Source organism: Prunus persica, chromosome G6 (assembly GCF_000346465.2).
Source record: "Prunus persica cultivar Lovell chromosome G6, Prunus_persica_NCBIv2, whole genome shotgun sequence".
Classification (NCBI taxonomy): Eukaryota; Viridiplantae; Streptophyta; class Magnoliopsida; order Rosales; family Rosaceae; genus Prunus; species Prunus persica.
The window spans coordinates 28,433,519-28,452,958 of NC_034014.1; the positions used below are offsets into that span (position 1 = coordinate 28,433,519).

General features: G+C 38.9%; 5 protein-coding genes, 1 non-coding gene and 1 pseudogene across 7 annotated transcripts; 5 read left to right on the forward strand and 2 right to left on the reverse strand.

The window, feature by feature from the left end:
• On the forward strand, positions 95-165 carry TRNAG-CCC. The gene has a single exon. It is a non-coding gene; the product is annotated as a tRNA-Gly (tRNA).
• Positions 4,709-5,696, forward strand: LOC18775301 (histone H2A.1). Its single transcript, XM_007206017.2, has 2 exons — positions 4,709-4,995; positions 5,227-5,696. Exons 1-2 carry the CDS (start codon positions 4,792-4,794, stop codon positions 5,476-5,478), a joined length of 456 nt encoding a protein of 151 aa, XP_007206079.1. The 5' UTR covers positions 4,709-4,791; the 3' UTR covers positions 5,479-5,696.
• Positions 5,775-7,147, forward strand: LOC18773005 (histone H2A, sperm). Its single transcript, XM_007205881.2, has 2 exons — positions 5,775-6,227; positions 6,516-7,147. The coding sequence occupies exons 1-2, from the start codon at positions 6,033-6,035 to the stop codon at positions 6,906-6,908; spliced, it is 588 nt and encodes a 195-aa protein (XP_007205943.1). The 5' UTR covers positions 5,775-6,032; the 3' UTR covers positions 6,909-7,147.
• On the forward strand, positions 7,421-10,733 carry LOC18772880 (putative protease Do-like 14). Of its 2 annotated transcripts, none has more exons than XM_020566052.1 (10): positions 7,421-7,630; positions 7,714-7,801; positions 8,065-8,319; positions 8,414-8,541; positions 8,767-8,978; positions 9,156-9,237; positions 9,349-9,491; positions 9,597-9,720; positions 10,159-10,251; positions 10,404-10,733. In XM_020566052.1, the coding sequence occupies exons 1-10, from the start codon at positions 7,616-7,618 to the stop codon at positions 10,515-10,517; spliced, it is 1,254 nt and encodes a 417-aa protein (XP_020421641.1). In that variant the 5' UTR covers positions 7,421-7,615; the 3' UTR covers positions 10,518-10,733. The 2 variants fall into 2 exon arrangements, with proteins under 2 accessions (XP_020421641.1, XP_007205262.1); XM_007205200.2 differs by having other exon boundaries at positions 9,600-9,720.
• On the reverse strand, positions 10,930-13,322 carry LOC18772256 (autophagy-related protein 18a). Its single transcript, XM_007205220.2, has 4 exons — positions 12,309-13,322; positions 11,666-11,873; positions 11,410-11,536; positions 10,930-11,226 (listed from the first exon to the last, which is right to left on the reverse strand). The coding sequence occupies exons 1-4, from the start codon at positions 13,095-13,097 to the stop codon at positions 11,136-11,138; spliced, it is 1,215 nt and encodes a 404-aa protein (XP_007205282.1). The 5' UTR covers positions 13,098-13,322; the 3' UTR covers positions 10,930-11,135.
• On the forward strand, positions 13,484-15,224 carry LOC18772272 (annotated as a pseudogene).
• On the reverse strand, positions 16,691-17,945 carry LOC18773174 (protein SRC2). The gene has a single exon (XM_007205612.2). It carries the CDS (start codon positions 17,796-17,798, stop codon positions 16,938-16,940), a length of 861 nt encoding a protein of 286 aa, XP_007205674.1. The 5' UTR covers positions 17,799-17,945; the 3' UTR covers positions 16,691-16,937.

A 19,440-nucleotide genomic window follows, 5' to 3' on the forward strand; every position in this document is an offset into this window, starting at 1 on the left:
ATAGTGATTATTTATCACATTTTCAAGTGATTTCTACTTTCACCAATTTTTATGTGGTAGTATTTATATATAGTAAATTAGTTATGAACAACAAGCGCATCTGGTGTAGTGGTATCATAGTACCCTCCCACGGTACTGACCAGGGTTCGATTCCCTGGATGCGCATTCTTTTTAAAATGTACCCTTTGGCTTCATTAGGAGTTTATATCACATTTACCTTTTATTTGGCTTCATCTCGTTCAGTTATTTTACACATCATTGTCACCCATTTTTGTTAGAGATGAAAGTTTCCTTTAAATTGGCAGGCAAAACAAAAGAAAAACGCAAAGAATATTCCCTTATTGAGTTATATGACAAACCCACATAATTAAAGGAAAGAATATATATGTAATGTAATCTAGGCTCCCCTCAGTTATGTTCCTTTCTTCCATTCTTCTTATTACATGTGCACCTCTTCAAAGACTACAACAAAATAATTAACATGATCTCCATGGATTTCAGTCATGTAATTTTCGCCGTAATCGGTTTCTCTTCCTCCATCTTCTTCTTCGTGCCGAATATAAAGAAATGGCACATGCAACAAGTCACAACAGAAAAATTAAGGATTGTTAATGAAGCACTGGAGCAAGCTGAAGAGAGGGCAGCGAGGTTTCAAGAAAGGCATGACCGAATTCTAAGCCAGATATGCTCATTTTACTTGATAAATAAGGAGCTGGAGGATGCCTTGGCCGGTGCTCGGGCCACCATGAGGGAAGCATTGGAATTTGCTGCTAATTTGAGGAGGTTGCAAATGAAGATCATTACTTCTTTCCCAAGTGATCAGCTTATAGTCATGGCAGCAGAGTCAGGTTAAGGAACAATTAATTAGAGGGGACATTGTAATCATTCTGATTGCATTCCCAAATACCAATGGTTCAAAAAATTTCATGCATAAGCTATATGGTCCAAGAAGTTTATGTTGTGAGGAATGCTCAAAGAATTTTATTTGTTAATACAATCCGTTCAATAACTTTACAGGTTCATATTCTTCTTGGGTTACAATTTTCTTTCAAATTCATTTAGGAATGAGAACTTTTCGTGTCATTCATGTCGCAAAGCTCTAACTCTTAATGGGATGGTTTGATAAAAAAAAAAAAAGAAGGAAAATGCGTTGGGGGTAAGGATCATTATTAGAAAGCTTTTTTATCATTCCATAATCACAGAGTAACATCTTCATAGGCCCTAGGATAGGAATGAGATGAGAGCGAGTATGGGGCAAGAACTCCACTTATGTATGCATATTTCATTGTATTAACGCGATGAGAGATACAAATACACTCACAATTGATATTTTTTCGAGAATGAGACATGAGTTACTATTTTAGTAGGTCGTAAAGTAGACACGAAAATTCCCTTAAAATTCCAAAGCAAATTGAGAGGAGTGAAGATGGAAAATACGAATTAAAGTATAAATGGGAATTTAGCATTTCCATTCAATAATCTGCGTCATAAATTGAATTGGAAATCACGAAGTTGAGTTTTTATACTTGATCCACTAAATTAACCTATCATGCTTAAAATAAGGAAGCTGATTTTCCTACTCCAATTTTCTCCACTTATCCCCTCCTCTCTCCCTCTTTTTCTCTCTTCAAACTTTAGGGGCTGCAAGGCTCTTGGTTAGTTTAGAGAGAGAGAGAGTGCTCACATCCTCACTTTGAAGGTGTGAAACAGAGGTAGCAGAAACAAGTAGTGGATTTGCGGCATGGGTCTGTGGCTTTTTCCTCAATCTGTTTGCCAAGAGTTGCAGACCCACCATGGAACATTGTTGGACCTTTTTTTTTTTTATGGAGTTACTTTTTGTTCTTTTTTATTCTTTTATAGTTTTTAATTATTTTAAAAAATAAAGAAATTTTTGTATTAGTTTTTAGAAAAACTTTATAAAACCCCCTCAACTATAGGGTCATTCTCAAGTTCATACTCAATTTTAGAAACATTTACGAATACACACTCAAACTCCTGAAAACCTTATAATTTAGTCCATTCGTTAGCCAAACAACTGAAAAATACATGAAATTTGTTGAGAAATGGTGCTTTTGCCAACAAGGGGATTCGAACCACTCTCAATCCCATCCATCTACTGGGCCTTATCCAACACGCTGCGAATCAATTTGTTAACAATGTTACGACGTGTAATATTTATATGGTCTTAAAAGTTTTGCAAGCTAATATTATCTAGGATAAATTTCCATTTAGAAAAAAAAATTCCTAATATTATTTTATTATGTTTAAATTAGGCATCTGTTTAATGTTATGACGTGTAATATTTATATGGCCTTAAAATATTATCTAGGATAAATTTTCATTTATTAAAAAAAAAAATCCCTAATGATAAATTTAGGCATATGTTTAATTTTATTTATTATTTTATTATGGAGGTTTTTTTTTTTTTTGTGGTTATATATTATGGAGTTGTATTATTATTCACTATTGAGTTTTAATATTGTTCATTATATGTGATACTAAGTTTTAACTTTAATAGGAATTCTTTTCTATGTGGTAGTAAGTTACTTATATATATATATATATATTTTGTCAAGCTCATATATCTTATCATATGCAATATATTGTAGTAAATTAATATAACTAAAAAATTGTGGTGTGTTTGATTTTCTTTCACTAATTACTACATATTTTCTAAAGACATGGTGTTTGTCAGGTCGCTACATAATCAACTTAAATCACTCTAACCCACCATGCCATGCATTTTATTCCAGTTTTTTGTGATAAAATAATAGACAATTGACTAAATAAACATCCTCTAAAGTTTCAATAAAAATTTCTAAGTTTTTCTCACAATTTCCGTGATTTTTATTCAATTTTTATCGATATCGATATTTTCTCGATATTTCCATCGATATATCCGTGTTTTTGGACCACCGATATTTTCGAAACTCTTGATATTTTAGACCTTGCTCCTAACCCAGCGAACCAGCGACCCTATCTTTCATCCTAGCCTAAATCCAACTGCCCTCCTATCCACCAAATCCAGTCAATCACATGCCACACACCAAATCTAATAAATTTGCCTGAAGTTCGTTTATTTTTCAATGGGTTTTATGAATATTTTTGAATATGTGGGGTTAATTAGATTTACGTTTTGAATATTTGGGGAAGATGGTGGCTACAGGGTGGGAGAGAGAGAAAGGCGGGGGTTAGGGGTGCTGCTGAAATTTCCTCTTGTAGAGCAACCTTGACATGGCCTTGTCCTCGCTCGCCAACCATGCGACCTCGACTTGGAGTGCTCCACCAGTCGAACGCTGTTTGTCTCCTAAGAGCAACTCCACCATTTGCCCTTTGTCATGGCAAATGGGGGTTAGGGCAGCTACTATTCATGTGAATAGTGGCTGCCCTTTCAAAATGCAAAGTGTGTTTCCACCTATTGTCATGGCAACCACTATTCACACGAGATATGAGGAGAGGAATTTGTATAGAGTTTTGGTATGGAAAGTGAAAAATATGACTAAGTATTTATTTTAAAAAAATTCTGAAAAGTTTAGTATTTTTTTAGATTTTTTAAAATTATTTTTTGATTGCTGACGTCATCGTTGACGTCAGCAGCCCGTGCAACGTTTGTCTGCTGGAAGGCCGTTTTGGGCCAAACCCCCCCTTTGCCCCGGCACACTAGAGTTGCTCTAAGTGAGTTTGGGTCCGCACAAACAGATCCTTGATACTCAAATAGAAAAGAAACAAATCAATCAAACAATAACCTATTTGGAGGACTTGGTGATGGCTGGGTTTTGGTTTAAGGATGGTTTTGGTGATGGGTTTGGGTTTAACGATGATGATGGTGAATTTGGTTTTGTTGGCGTTCCAGTGAGGGTGGTGATGAAGGAAAGTAGAGAGGGTGGTGCGGTGGTGCAGAGGGTAAGCTGACGGAGGTTGGGTTTTTTTAGGTCTTAATTTTTTTTTTAAAATATAGATTTGACTTAATTTTTTAAAAATAATTTAAACAACAAAATAAATTTTTTTATTAATTTTTAGTCCACTTGGAAGTCCATATCATTAAAAAATAGATCTCACTTTTGACACGTCAGCATTTATGTAATGTATAGGGTAATTTGTAGGTTTTTCGGAAGTTTGAGTATATACTCGTAAATGTCTCTAAAGTTGGGTATGAACCTGAAAATGACCATATCATTTCAGGGGTTTTATGTAGTTTTTCTTAATTTTTAATCATATATTTTTATTTTTTTGGTTGTCAAAGTCTTATTTATCTCCATAAATGTAGAATGAGCTCACATGACTAAATTTAACAGAAAATATAACGATAAGACAAATGTGTTGATTAATAAAGAGTTAATAGATCATTTGAATAAATAATTTAATTGAGAGACCAAAATACAATTTGAATATAAATTTGAGGACCATTTGAGTAAATAACCTTAAAAAATATTAAAAAGCAAAAGAGAGTATGTGTAAATGAAAAAATGGCAAATCACCTCCCTAAAATAATATATTTGGTCCCAAGGCAAAGTTAATGCCCCAACTACTCTCCAAAATCCAGAAGTCGCGGATTGCTAGCGTGTCTTCACTCACAGCCGTTGATCACCATCAAATCTCACACCCATCGCTTCACTTCAAAACAATCCAATTGGCTAAAACACAAGCACACGGATCGTCAACGTGGCACACCCCACTATAAAACACAACCCACCAAAGTATTTTTGCCAAATTCAAATCCAAGCGCTTCAAAACAATCCAACTTTCCCTCCGCAACAAAATTTTATTTTCAGTTCTAAAATCTGAGAGAGAATGGAAGCTGCTAAGGTCACCAAGGGCGCCGGAGGAAGAAAAGGCGGAGAGAGAAAGAAGTCCGTGTCGAAGTCGGTCAAAGCGGGGCTCCAATTCCCAGTGGGTCGGATAGCCCGTTTCTTGAAAAAGGGTCGCTACGCCCAGCGAACAGGCACCGGGGCTCCGATTTACCTCGCCGCCGTTCTCGAATATCTCGCCGCTGAGGTAATTTCATGGTCCAAGTTTCTCAGATCTAAGCATTTTACATCTTTTTCCCCTTCTCGAAATGCGTTTCTCGTAAAAACTTCTCAATAAGATCTGATTGTTTTGTGCGATTGTGTTTTCTTTTGCTGTTTGGATTTTGAGAAAAATAAGGAAAATAAGGAAAATGAGATTTGATTTTTGTTTCTTTGATTATTAATTACTTATTAATTGGTGGTGGCGTTTTGAAATCAGGTGCTGGAGTTGGCGGGGAATGCGGCACGTGACAACAAGAAGACTCGGATAAACCCAAGGCACGTGCTATTGGCAGTGAGAAACGACGAGGAGCTTGGAAAGCTTTTGCAAGGAGTGACCATAGCGAGCGGTGGTGTGCTCCCAAACATAAACCCAGTGCTGCTTCCAAAGAAGACCTCCAATGCGTCTTCTGAAGCTGCTGAGAAGGCGCCCAAGTCTCCCAAGTCTCCCAAGTCTCCCAAGAAGGCCTAAAACGCATGTCGTTTTCAATGACAACATATAAATAATGTCAGTAGGGATCTTTAGGGCCTAGTTTTGTTTTTCTCGTGTAGTAGTTATTGCACAAATGAAAATGTGGATGGCATAATCGGAAATTTCATGTTTTGTGTATTTTTGAAATCTCCTTAATGTGAGATTTGAAATTTCCAAAACTGACAATTATTATTTCTGACAGAAATTATTGTGTGGTATTAGAATATAATTATATGATATAGGTGAGTGACATGGTTACAAAAATAAATTTACTCCATTCACCCAAACCCACGGATGGAGCTTGGTAGTATCCAAACCTGACTCAATTGAAATCCATGGCCTGCCACGTATCACTCAGTCTCGTTGCCCTTGCTCCGAAACACATGTCAAAGGCATAAACGGAAACTCGCAAATTGCCATCGTGGCATTTTCTTTTCCCCTATAAAATATTGCCTACCAAATTACGCCAACGTGATTTCAAATCCCAGCGGTTCGAAACTCTCGCACTTTCCCTCCTAAACGAATCGTTTTACCACCCTAGTCTTGAGAGAAAAATGGAAACCGCGAAGGGGTTCAGAGGAAGAATAGGCGGAGGGAGGAAGAAGGCAGTGTCAAAGTCGGCCCGAGCTGGGCTTCAATTTCCGGTGGGTCGGATCTGCCGTTTCATGAAAGCTGGTCGCTACGCCGATCGGATCGGAACCGGGGCTCCGATTTACATGGCTGCTGTTCTTGAATATTTGGCTGCTGAGGTGATTTTTCTGATCCGCAATATCTCAGATCTAAGCATTTTAACTTGTTTTATCGAAATAATTTTTACATGATCTGATTGTTGCGTCTGATATTACTTCCGTTTTGATTTTCTCTTGATATCTGATCCTTGTGTTTTTTGTTTGGAAGAATTGATCATGGACGTGTTTCTCTTTCTTGTTTGGTTGTTGAGAAAAGGAAGGAAATGAAAAGAAAACTGACATTTTTATTACAATTGTTTGATTTCTGTTTCTGTAATTATATCATTAAATCACAAATTAATCGGTCAGGTTCTGGAGTTGGCGGGGAATGCGGCACGTGACAACAAGAAGACTCGGATCAGCCCGCGGCACGTGCTATTGGCAGTGAAAAACGACGAGGAGCTGGAGGAGCTTTTGAAAGGAGTGACCATAGCCAGTGGCGGTGTGCTTCCGCAGATAAACCCAGTTTTGCTTCCAAAGGAGACGACGTCGTCCAAAGCCTCTTCCAAGGCTCCCAAGCTCGTCAATCCCACCACGAACAAATCGTCTTTTTCTGCTGCTGTAGAAGATGCTCCCGACTTTGGGAATGAGGCAAACGACGCCGCTTCGGATGTCGCCGACAATGCGTCTCCCAATTCACCACCCAAGGAGGAGGCCTCAAGCCCCTCTTCTGGTGTTTCTGCTGTATCAGCAACTACGTAAATGTCAGTAGGGAACTATAGGAATGAAAGGTTCTTTAGTCAGAGTAGTGCACAAATGGAAACTGATAGTGGGTTGGGTATATCTGAAAGAAACTTCAATGGGAAGTTTCTTATTTTGTGAATGAAATATAAATGCAATCTTCTTATGGTGATCAATTGAAATTTGGAATGCAAATCCTCATATCAAATGGAAAGATTTCTTATTTTGTGAATGCAATTGAAATCCAATCTTCAAATCAATACTTACATTCACAAATATGAGTTAGGCCACTTGGCCAATACAGTGTACTCACCCCACTGCATCCGAATTCGAACCTCCTCCCGTATATTAGAATAGTTTATAATATCCATTGTAAAAATAAAAATAGGAACATATTACATCAATTTTTTGAGTCGAAGATCTGATTTCTTTTAGGAAAAGTCAAAACCAAAGAGCACACAACACAACCCACAACGCCCAAAAGGTTTGGTCTTTTTATTTGTGCTCCAATTCTCGGTACCCGATTAGGATTTGGGCTGTGTAATTCCAACTGCAAAGCCCATTTGAACTTCATCTTTGGTCTCTGACCAATAATAACACTTCAACCTTTGGTCTGAGATTTGAGACACCGTCATCAAAGAAGGGGTTTTAGCTTGGGTTTTTGTGTACCTTGCGTTTCAGAACTTCTAGTACATTTTACTCATTCAAGCCTTCGTTTCGTTTTACTCATGAACCATTTTCTGGTATTCGCAATCTGATTGGAATTCATTTTTAAATTTATTAGCTTTCGTTAGAAACTTATTACTTTCGCATCTGATTCCGGCAGAGAAAACTTTCAACCCCCAACCGGATTGTGGCCATTTCCGCCGCTGCAGGGTCGGTTTTATTGTACGCCAACGGCAACAGAAATTCCGGTAAGTTCAAAGCTTTTATTTTGATCCGAAGTGAATTTTTCTCTTCCTGTTTTTGGGCAAACATTTTTTTGTTGCTGGATGAATGAGGAAACGAGAAATCAAATGTTGGGTTTTCGTTGCTTGGTTTCTAACCCAGTTAAAAAAATGTCAAACGTTTGATCGATCCAGATCGAGATTCACATTTTTAATTTGATTCTAAAAAATAATGCATTTCTGATTGATTAACTATAATAATCAGTCATTAAGTATGAATTGGATTTTAGATTACACGGCATCAGTGTCACTCCCTGCGCCATTGCGCGAATCGCTGTGGCTTCCATGGCAATCAGAGCTATCGGTTCCACTGTTTTCTCTGGGAAATAGTTCGGTTCCATCATCAGATATAAGCAAGGATGTTTCTGGTGTCTCAGCAGCTGGAGAGATACCAAAGACATGTAGTGGATGTTTGGGCAGAGATTCTTTTGCAAAAGCGGCTGCTAAGGTTGGTCCTGCTGTTGTCAACGTATCTGCTCCACAGGGTAAAAATACATTTTGGGATTTTTCATTTTTGTTTTGAGACAGTTGTATTGTATCGAGAAATTAACAATGATGCTTTGTTTGTCAACTGTGTAGGTGAATTTGGGATCAGTCCTGGAAAGGGTATGGGCTCCGGAACTATTATTAACCAGGATGGTACGATTTTAACGTGTGCTCATGCTGTGGTTGATTTTCATGGGCTGAGAGCTTCATCAAAAGGGAAGGTTAGAAACATTATCCCAATTCTCATAATTTAAAATATCATAATGACTGTTCTGTACTAGTTCCCTTGGGGACTCTGTTGGTACACATAGAAGGGCATATATTTCAAAGTACAAATATAGGGTAACTGGTAAGACTGAGTTAAGAAATGCAATAGGTTTTCAGGGCAGGCTTTTAGGAAAATATATCAATCTTCAAGGATTGATGTTCAGTTCAACTTGATACAGGTTCATGTCACTTTGCAAGATGGTCGAACATTTGAGGGTACTGTGGTCAATGCGGATTTACAATCCGATGTTGCTATTGTAAAGATCAATTCTAAAACTCCACTACCAACAGCAAAGCTCGGCAGTTCAAGCAAGCTTCAGCCTGGGGATTGTGTGATAGCTGTTGGCTGTCCACTTTCGCTTCAGAATACAGTCACATCTGGTATTGTAAGGTAAATTAGTTTTCAGTAATAGAGAGTTGGTATCTTTTTTGTCTACCAGTTATCAAATTAAACTCCTAGCAACGCACACATAAAAATGCACAATTTCAAGCCTTTAATTTTTCTTTGACCATTTTACTATATCATGTATTTTTGGTGTTTATCATCATGTTTCTCCCTTTAATGCAGTTGTGTTGACCGTAAAAGCACTGATTTGGGTCTTGGTGGATTGCGGAGAGAGTATTTACAGACGGATTGCGCAATCAATCCGGTCTCTCTCTCTCTCTCTCTCTCTCTCTCTCTCTCTCTCTCGATAATGACTTTGAATTGTGCCTAAAACTTGGCTCTTTTTTTTTTTGGGTACATGACCTGAGTGTTGCAGGGAAATTCTGGGGGGCCTTTAGTTAATATTGACGGAGAGGTGATTGGTGTTAATATTATGAAAGTACTTGCTGCTGATGGATTGAGTTTTGCTGTACCGATTGATTCGGTCACCAAAATTCTGGACCATTTCAAGAGAAATGGGTATGTTTTTGTTTTAGCATGTGCAAATAGTTTTATGTGATACACTTCTTTGATAATTTGGTTTCTTTTAAGATAATATATGTGAAACTAATTAGTCATGTTCAGCAGGAGGGTTGTCCGGCCTTGGATTGGATTGAAGATGATTGATCTCAATGAGATGATCATCACCCAGCTTAAAGAAAGAGATCCTACATTCCCAAATGTGAAGAAAGGGATTCTTGTCCCCATGGTATGTATATAGTTGCTTCCTTCCCCAATCTTGTACATATGTATCCAAATAGTAGTTGAATGTATCAGAGGTGGAAAGTACATCTAGATGCCATCCTTTGGCAGTTAAAGAATTGCAATGACTTTTAAATGGCTTCCTAGTCTAATCTCGTAAGAGTGCCTTAGTTGTGTATTTCATTGCTTTTTCTACCTTGATATCTATCAGTCTTTTCTAAGTGGGTATGTGATGCACAAATATGAAAACCAGGCTGTTAAGGATAGTTGGTATTCAACAAATAACACACAAGTTTATTGCAACTTGAGCTTTTTCACTAGATATGCATCAGCATAATTTCACTTTTACTTCTTCATTGTGCACCCATTGGAATGAACGTGTTATTGTTTGACTGTTAAACATGGCTGGATCACTTGTCAAATAATTTACCTTTTGATCGTCTAGGTAACTCCTGGGTCACCTGCTGAACGTGCTGGGTTCCGTCCTGGTGATGTTGTTATTGAATTTGATGGAAAGGCTGTTGAAAGCATTAAGGAGGTACTGGAACCCTTACTATACTATTATTTCCATGAACTTCTTTGAGTGAATGCTATATTGGCAAAGTGTATCGAATTTACCAATTTAGCAAATGACTAGATTTGTAATAATTTGTTAAAAAATGTTCATCAAAGTTGGTGAAATTGTGACAGATCATTGAAATAATGGGAGACCGAGTTGGGGTGCCCATCAAGGTAGTTGTGAAAAGAGCAAGAGATGAGTTGACTTTAACTGTAACTGCAGAGGAGTCGAATTCAGATATGTGAATGACAAGCTTTTGTTTTCAAGATAGTTTGTTGTTGGTTTGGTTCCTGTAATTCTGTGACTGGAAAGAAGAGCGAATGCATATATCCAGCTAGTTAGTAGTTAATGTTACCTTTGAAAGATACTGGTGATATTGAGGTGAATTAGTTTGAAATTTGGTGTCTACTTTCTAAAATTTCTCATTCTCCCATGGAATGGAAGCCTTGTGTTCGTTGTAACTTGCATACGAGCAACAAGGAGATATCATCTCCAAAATTTAACCCTTGAACTTGTATGGGTCTCTTTTACTCCAACTATCTAACGTGGACTTCTATCAAATTTTATTTGCAATAATTTATCTAACAGTATATTTGGCAGAAATGGACCATATAGAATAGATGCATAAAGTCGAATTGAACTAAAGGCGATCCGAAATTTGGAGACAAAAAATTGTTGATCACTGCAACTAATTTCATTGATACATAATATAACTGTTATATATGTGTAACCCCGATACCGATCTCTAGCATATTCTCATTTCCTCGAATATTTACAATGTATTTCAATACCCTAAATAATTTAAAGAAGGAAAAAGGCATAACATAAAAAGGTGCTACCAAAAACAAAATATTTACACCACTTCAAAAAGTTTCTTCTGGCTTCAAGAAGTTATAATATTCCAGCTGAGTCATTTCTCCTCCATTTACAGGGTCGAATTGGCAACGATAGAAGCTGCATTCGCAATCCGATGATTTCATTAGACAGTTAATCTTCGGAAACAGAAAAGAAAAGAAAAGTAGACTCCAACAATCTAAATAAAATAAGGAACATTCTAGTTGAAGGCAGCTCCATGGAATCAATAGACTTAGAAAACGGGGACTTGCAAAAAGAACAAACAATATCGCATTCAGTTACCTTCCATCCATGCCAAGAATCACGACTGTGTTCTTCTGGTGTCCAAAGGCAACAGTGTACTGCAAACCTTCCTGCAAGTGATATTTAGCCACTGACCATTCTGAGCTGAAATACCTTGGCAACACACCTGCAAAAGATAAACCCAGAACAAGGTTGAAAGACCAAGATCAAGATACACAACTACGAGTCATTTACAAATTGACGTTACAGTTTATCTATGGTGCCTCAGAGATAAACTTGGCAACAAATTACGTACCTTTCATGAAAGAGAGAGATGAAATGCCGGAAGGATTAGGAGGACTGATTTCTGATGCACTGCATGATCTATTGTTTGCCAAGGATCCTGAATCAACCTTTAGGCTGAAAACATGGACAGTGCCCTTATCACTTGAGACAGCTAACCATTGAGCAGTAGAAGAAAAAGCAAGACTGTAAATCTCTGCTCTGTCTGCTCCTCTCCTTACCTACATAAAATACCAAGTAATTCCTTAAACATTAATGTTACTAAATTACCACAAAAGTTAATAAATTTTTGTGCAGAGTAGTTATAAAGACCAAGTATTCAACAGAATATGGTGGCATCATATCCAAATATACCCTGCAAAAACCTAAAACCTCAACCAAGCATGAATCCCAGTCACCTTTCTGAGACAAATTGCTTCCCAAAAACCTAGCTTTGGCAAAGTTATGCCATTGCCAACCAAACTAATGAGCAAAACTACACAAACACACACACACATATATATATTCAATGAAATCAAAAACCCGGATGAACAGACACTGACAACTTTGTCACAGATTCAACTAAAGCTTGATTCTTAGTTCATACAAATAGACATGGCAGCACCCAAAAACACAATTTCACAGAACATTAAGAAAAATAATTAAAATTTAAATACCTCTTGAAGTAATGAACCATCCAAAGTATTGAAAATCCTGATCAAAGTGCCTTTACTACTGGCCGTGGCTAGCAGCCGACCGTCCTGCGTGAGCGCCAAGCACGCGAGCCTGGAATCGTGGGCTATTACAAACTTGGTTCGCTTTGACCCGTAATTCTCGATCCGAACTTGACCTTTTTGGAGCCCCGGGCACACCAGTACCGGATGACCCGACAAGTTCGAGACCTCACAGAGTCCTTTGGGGTTGGCGATGGTCTCAATTTGATGCAGGAGCTTTAAGTCAGTGAAATTGTAGACGAAAACCTTCTGGACCAAAACGACGACGATTCGGTCACGGCGGAGCCTGACCCCTTTGACTTCGGACCGGAAAGAGAGCTCGCAGATGCAACGGGACTCGTTGTCCTCCCAAATCATGACCTTGTTGGGCGAGTAGAGCGGGTCGGGTCCGCCGCCGACAAGGGCGAGGACGTTGCAGCGGAAGAGCATCTGGACCATCCCGAGGCCGCCACCTGGACCGAATTCGCGGCGGAAGATCTCGCGGACGGGGTCGCAGTTGTAGACGCGGAAGCCGACGTCGGTGGCGACGGAGAAGCAACCGTGGTCCTGGTTGAAGGAGAGGTGGAGGAGGGTGGGGATTTGGGTCGGGTTCGGGTTTGGGCATGGACTTGTGTTTTGGGTGGAGAGAGAGGAAGAGTCGTCGGGTTCGGGCTCGGAGGCTGCATGGAGAGGCTGTGGGTGTGCCATTTGGGGCGTGGTGAGTAAATCAGGGGAGGAGGAGATGGTGGTCATGGCCTCATGAAACTCGGTGGCGGTGGAGGTAGGCAGGACTTGGGGTTTTTATTTATTTTGACCTATTTTAATATTTATTTTTTTGGGAGGGTTTTGCTGCACACCATAAACTTTGAAAGATATTTTTGGATTATGGGTTGTGTATTTGTCCAAGCTGTATTTACAGCTTATGCCAAAATATATATATTTTCTAATTCTTTTTGGAATGCAATCCAATTTTTTCTATGAACACCACTTAAATACTAATTTATCATGCTTATATCTTTAACAAAGCCTAAGCATATTTGGTTTTTGAAAATTTTGACAAGTCCATGCCTATTTGATTTAGTAATACACATTTATTTTGTTATAGAAAATTCTGAATATTATCGTAAACTTTGTTTGTTTGTTTTGTTATTGAATTTGACTTGCTAGCTTTAAAATTATAAAGACTAAAAAAGCCTATATTGGGGGAGGGGGCAATTAAACGAGTGTGGGATGCATGGATAAATGCTCTTAATCATTTGACCTACAATTCTTCGGAAAAAAAACTTAAGCCCTTACCTTGTGTGCATATAATTATTTTCAATTCACTTATGTTTTCAGTTTTTTTTTCATTGGACACTAGGTTTTAGTTGATTAGGGTGTTTATGAGAGGAGTAGATTTTCACTAAGAATTCTCATTTAGTGGAAACTTGATTCATTATCAATAGTGAATGATAAATCTAAATCCAACCGTGAGTAAATACGTCAAACCAACCGTCAAAAAAACCTTCTTTTTTAAAATTCTGTCGTTAATACTTTCCTATTTAGGAAAGGAGAAAAAGTGAAAAAAATCAAGCTGTGAATTTTAGCAGCAAGAGGCGGCGAGAGCCCCCGTTATTTGAGTATCGAGGTTGAGCAAAAAGCCCCAATTCCAAATACACTGGTTCAATTAGGGTTTAACGGAATTTCCCCAACGCTTGGTTGAACAATTCGCAGCAAATCGCAATGGCTCGTAACGAAGAGAAAGCGCATTCAATGCTCAATCGATTCATCACACTCAAAGCCGAAGAGAAGAAGAAGCCAAAAGAGCGACGCCCATACCTGGCCTCCGAATGCCGAGACCTCGCCGAGGCCTCCAAAAGGCGGCAGCAAATCATGGGAGAGATTGGCTGAAAAGTCGCCGAGATCCAAAACGAAGAGCTCGGCGAGCACCGTCTCCGCGACCTCAACGACGAGATCAACAAGCTCATACGAGAGAAAGTTCACTGGGAACGACGAATTGTTGAGCTCGGAGGTCCTAACTACGCGAAACACGCCCCTAAGATGACGGACCTCGATGGCAACATCATCAACGTCCCAAACACTAGCGGCCGCGGCCCTGGGTATCGGTATTTCGGCGCGGCGAAGAAGTTGCGGGGAGTCAGAGAGCTTTTCGAGAAGCCGCCGGAGCTGAGAAAGCGGAGGACGAGGTACGATATATACAAAAGGATAGATGCGAGCTATTATGGGTATAGAGACGATGAGGATGGGGTTCTGGAGAAGGTTGAGGCTCCGGCGGAGTGGAAACGGATGGAGGAGATAAGGAAAGAGGCAAGGAGGGCGGTGAAGAGTGGGGAGGTGGTGTCGGTGGCCAAGGCGAAGGAGGTTTTGTTTGAGAGGAAGAGGAGGTGGTTGAGGAGGAGAGGCAGAGAGAAAGGGAATTACAAGAGAGGAGTGAGAGGGAGAAAGAGTTTGTGGTGACGATAAGGAGATTGAGAAGATGGTGCTGGAGAAGAAGAAGAAGGAGCTGCTGAGCAAGTATACTAGTGATGGATTGTTGGAGGAGCAGACTTGAGGCTAAGCAGATGCTTAACATTCAGCGCTAGAATGCAGACACCTAGAAAGAGAAAGAGTATGTTACTGTGTTTAATTTGACTCATTGACTGATAAAAAGTTGTTTGTTCTTATCATATATCAAATTGATATTTAAGATGGATTTTTGATGTATTAATGTTCTGGCATAAGTTGAATTCTCTTTGGTTATTGGTAGGCTTTGCTAAGTAAGTGTTTGTAAAGTATTTAGATGGTGGATTGAGTAATAGTTGTCCTTGATGATGAAACAAGTTATATTTGTCACTTTGGATTTAATTTCAAGGAGCTATAATTATCAGTTGATTATGACAAGTTTTGTTAGCCTTTCTACTACATGTTCTGTTCTTTTATCAAAGTTTCATTACTTTCTTTGTTGCTGAGTTTACCTGGCTACCTCTTTCAAATTATACTGTAAGCTTTGTAAACAAAGAACATATCAGCTATTTAGTTTATACATGATTTGTACTCTTTAGTACGAGAGCAAATTTCTAATTTTTCTAAAGAAAGAAGAATAAAAGATTAGAGAAAAGTAGGTTTCAGTAAGAACAATTTAGGAGTACAAACATGAAGATTTGGATGTGAGTTCTAAGAAACAACCAAATTATACTCATGCTTGGTCTCTGCTCTAATGATATTATTTACAGTATTTGTGTGAGCTGAGAAATATTGCATGCGAGTAATATGACACAACAATGGTTTGGAAAGGAAAGTTGATGTTGGTTTTTTCTGGAACTTCAACAATAACATATGCTTGGAGCAAGCATGAAGGTTTGTTCATTGTGCCGTACATATCACGTAAAACATTGTCTTGAGTTTATTGCCTACCTTTTTCTTACCAAAGAAAACTGTATATTGCTTTGTGTATAAAAGAAGTTGCTGGGTTGCCGTTGATTGTTGGGCACTTATTTATTTTATTAACCACTGGTTGTGGAACTACATGTTATGAACCATCTCCATTCTTTAGTGATGGTTGCTTTGAGATCAATATGTACCATCCACTAAAACTCAATCTTTAAATTTTGAGATATTTAGTGATATACCTATTTCTAGCACTAATATTATAAATAAATCCTACAAAATTGAATTCCTATAAACAAACTCAAAAAAAATCTAAAAAATGAGAGCTGGCCTTATTGAATTTAATATTGATTATTAAATTACTTTGATGCCCTATTGAGTGCTTTGGGTATTTTTATGAGATTTTGGGGTTGGGCTTGTTTTAAGAAATTGATGGCAGTTTTGTAATTTATAAGAAGTTAAAAGCTTTTTTGTTATGTTGTAAATGGGCTTTGGGTGTGTTTCTAAAGTCCATTTTATGTAGGGTATTTTTATAATTTGGGCCCCCATATTGGGTATAATAGTGAATCTCCCTTAAATTTTCTGGTTATATTGCTCTCTGGGCCTGCCATGCATTAGTACAAAGGTGTCTACCTCTTTAGTTTTGGGCCCTTGGGGTTCTTCAACTCATTGTACAGGCAGCTGATTAAAAGGTTGGGTGTTTTGTTCTTACTATTTGAAATAAAAAAAATCATCTGCTGACACAGTATGACGACTTTTCGTTGGTGGAAACTTTAGAATGTCGAGTGGAAAAACGATCGGATGCTGTGGTGTAGGTTGATCTCGCAACATCTTGTGATGTTGATGGCATACAAGTATATGCAATTCGTGATATGATTATGAGGACCAGAGGAGCATTGGTCACACAATTGGGGAATTTTATCATCAGTCTCTCCTGGAGGAGCCTGCTAGTTTTCGCTACTTTCACAAGCTTTTAGTGCTCTTCATCAATGTTTGAGACTTTACATGTGTGACCAGAACAGAGAAGAAAGAAATGTGCAAAGCATATGAACTCTAATCTAAAGGCATCCACCATAGGAATTGAAAACATGTACACGCAAGAAGGCAAGAAGGCAAGAAGACATAACCCTGAAACCTCCGTTAACATCTGTATGTACTCATCATAAAACTAAAACTACATAAAAGCCGAAACCAACAAATTAAACAGAACCCAAACACCAAAAATTACTAGAAATCAAAGCCACCGCCAAAGTCATCACCACCAAACCCAGCATCATACCCAGCATCATAGGCAGCCATCTCACCAACATCTCCAATCATATCTCCAATCAACAAACCACCCAACAGTCCAGCTCCCATGCCAAGCGCCATGTTGCCTCCTCCCCTCTTAGGCTTCTGCGGCGGGTACCCATAGCCTGACTGAGGCGGGTAACCGTACCCGGCCTGCGGCGGTGGTGCGTACCCATAACCCGGCTGCTGATGAGGCGGTGGTGGGTACCCACCAGGCGGCGGGTACGGGTAAGCTTGGGCAGGCGGATACGGACCCGCATGGGCCGCAGGCGGGTACCCGGAGCTTGACCCGGGATGCCCAGATGGGTAAGCCATCACGGGCTCATGGGTTTTCTTATGGGCCTCAGGAACAGGAACTGTGAACTTGTCCCCAAATTTGTACCCGAAATTGATGGATCCTTTGGGCTTCCCACTGGAAGTTCGAACGCTGTAACCGACGTGCTTGATCTGCTTCTTCTGATCATCACCGCCGCCCAAGCTGTCGAAGAGCTCCTTGAGGGGGATTTGGACTTTGCCGATCTTGGTGTCGCCCAAGCTGCGCTCGGAGACGAGCTTGATGTTGAGAGTGAGGCGGTTGTGGAGCAAAGCGGCGTCGTCGAGAGTGAACTTGATGGAGTAGTTGTTCCACTTAGGGTTTGTGCCGCCGTCTTTGGCGACGGGGGTCTTGGTCGTCTGCTTCTTGTTGCGGGGGTCGCCGGAGACCGAAACGGCGGCGTAGACGTCCATCTTGGAGAACATATTGACATCCTTGAGGTCGCTGGCTGAGACGATTGTTATCTCCAAAGGCCTGCACTCCATGACGATTGAATTCTTGAGTTGGAAACTTGAAACTTGAAATCAGAGAAAGTGTTTGATATTTCTTTTGATTTGCGAACTCGAGAACTGTGAATTGGGAGTTGGTATGGAGAGCAAAACAATATATATAGAGGAGCAAAGGCAGGGCCAGGTTCTGTGAAGCTTCTATGAATTTATAATTTTTTATTTATTTCATTTTAGTTTTGGATAAGTGGTTACAATTTATTTCAGCTTTTTAACGCAATAAATATTGTGAAATTGTTCCTAGAAAGAATCTTTCATTACGCGTATTGTTGATTTATTATTTTGGTTTATAAATTTACGCGGATGCGCGTGACATGTGAGTTTTTTATTTTTATTTATTTATTTAATATGGGAGCGTGATACACAATAAAAGACAGGAAATCCCAATTGTATATGTATTATTTTGTTGTTACCTAATTGAACTTAAAATCCTATTTTGTGGCTTGCCATTTGGCTAAGATTCACGGGAAAATTACCCATGTCATTAATTAGGTTTAGTCTTCAAAAGATTGATTAAGGAAGAGGAAGGAAGTCAATTTGCTGATTAAGATGTTAAATGGGGGAATGGGGCCCGCCACAGTCTCACATCGAATAGAAGAGAATAGAAAGGCTGAAACCACGTAAGTGGCGCGTAAGCCTGCCTTCCTTCATAATGCGAGTAGCAACAAACAAAGTGATTGAAGGCCAGCCCCCCTCTGACGTCATATTGATATTGATATCGATATCGACTTTAAAATTAGATGTATCAATCAAAATAAAATTCTTATTTTTCCTTTTTACACAAGAATAGCTGCATAAGAAAGAAAGGGTACGAACATGGGTATGGGTACAAGGGACGGACTCATTATCTTGACCTAACTTTACGATCTATAATAAATTCTTAAACTTTAAATACTAATTTTATTCATGTGAAACTTTAGATGCTAATTTGGAACCTAATGAGCAACAATGAAAAAGAAAAGAAAAGAGTAAACAAAAATGAATAATAATGAAATACCTGTCTCCAGATGGCCTTGTTGGTATTGAGTTATCAGTTAGAGCACCCCAGCAAATCCCCATATTTAATCTTTATCTTTGTCTCTGTCTCTCCCTCCTGGATTCTTTTATTATTATTATATGAATACAAAGAGGTAGATGGTAATGGTTTGCTGTAAATATTTAAAGCTCTGTGAGAGACGATTTCAATCTCAATATTTCTTCAAAATCCCTTCCTTATTATGTTTGACAAATTTGTTTCCTTGTTTCTGTTTATCTGTTTATTTTTACCGACTTAAATTCTTCCTCCATTGCACTCCACCAGCGCCGACTCTAAGCCTCTGGTTGATTTGGTAAGTTTGTTTTAATTATCACCACCAACTCCCTAATTAAAGAAGCCTTCTTCTAATTAGGCTATGCATTCATTTAACACAAATCCATAACCATGGCTGCTTCTAGTTTTGGTTACGATACAAGTACAACAACAGTTAAATTAGGAGCTTCAAATCTAACCCGTTGGATTTATTGGATGGTGGGGATTAAACAAAAGGGTCTGTTTTACAAGTCCCCACATTGGATATTGAAAGGCTGGAAACACGTAAATGGTACGTGTGAAGAAAAGGCAGCCGCTTTGCTTTGATGTGAT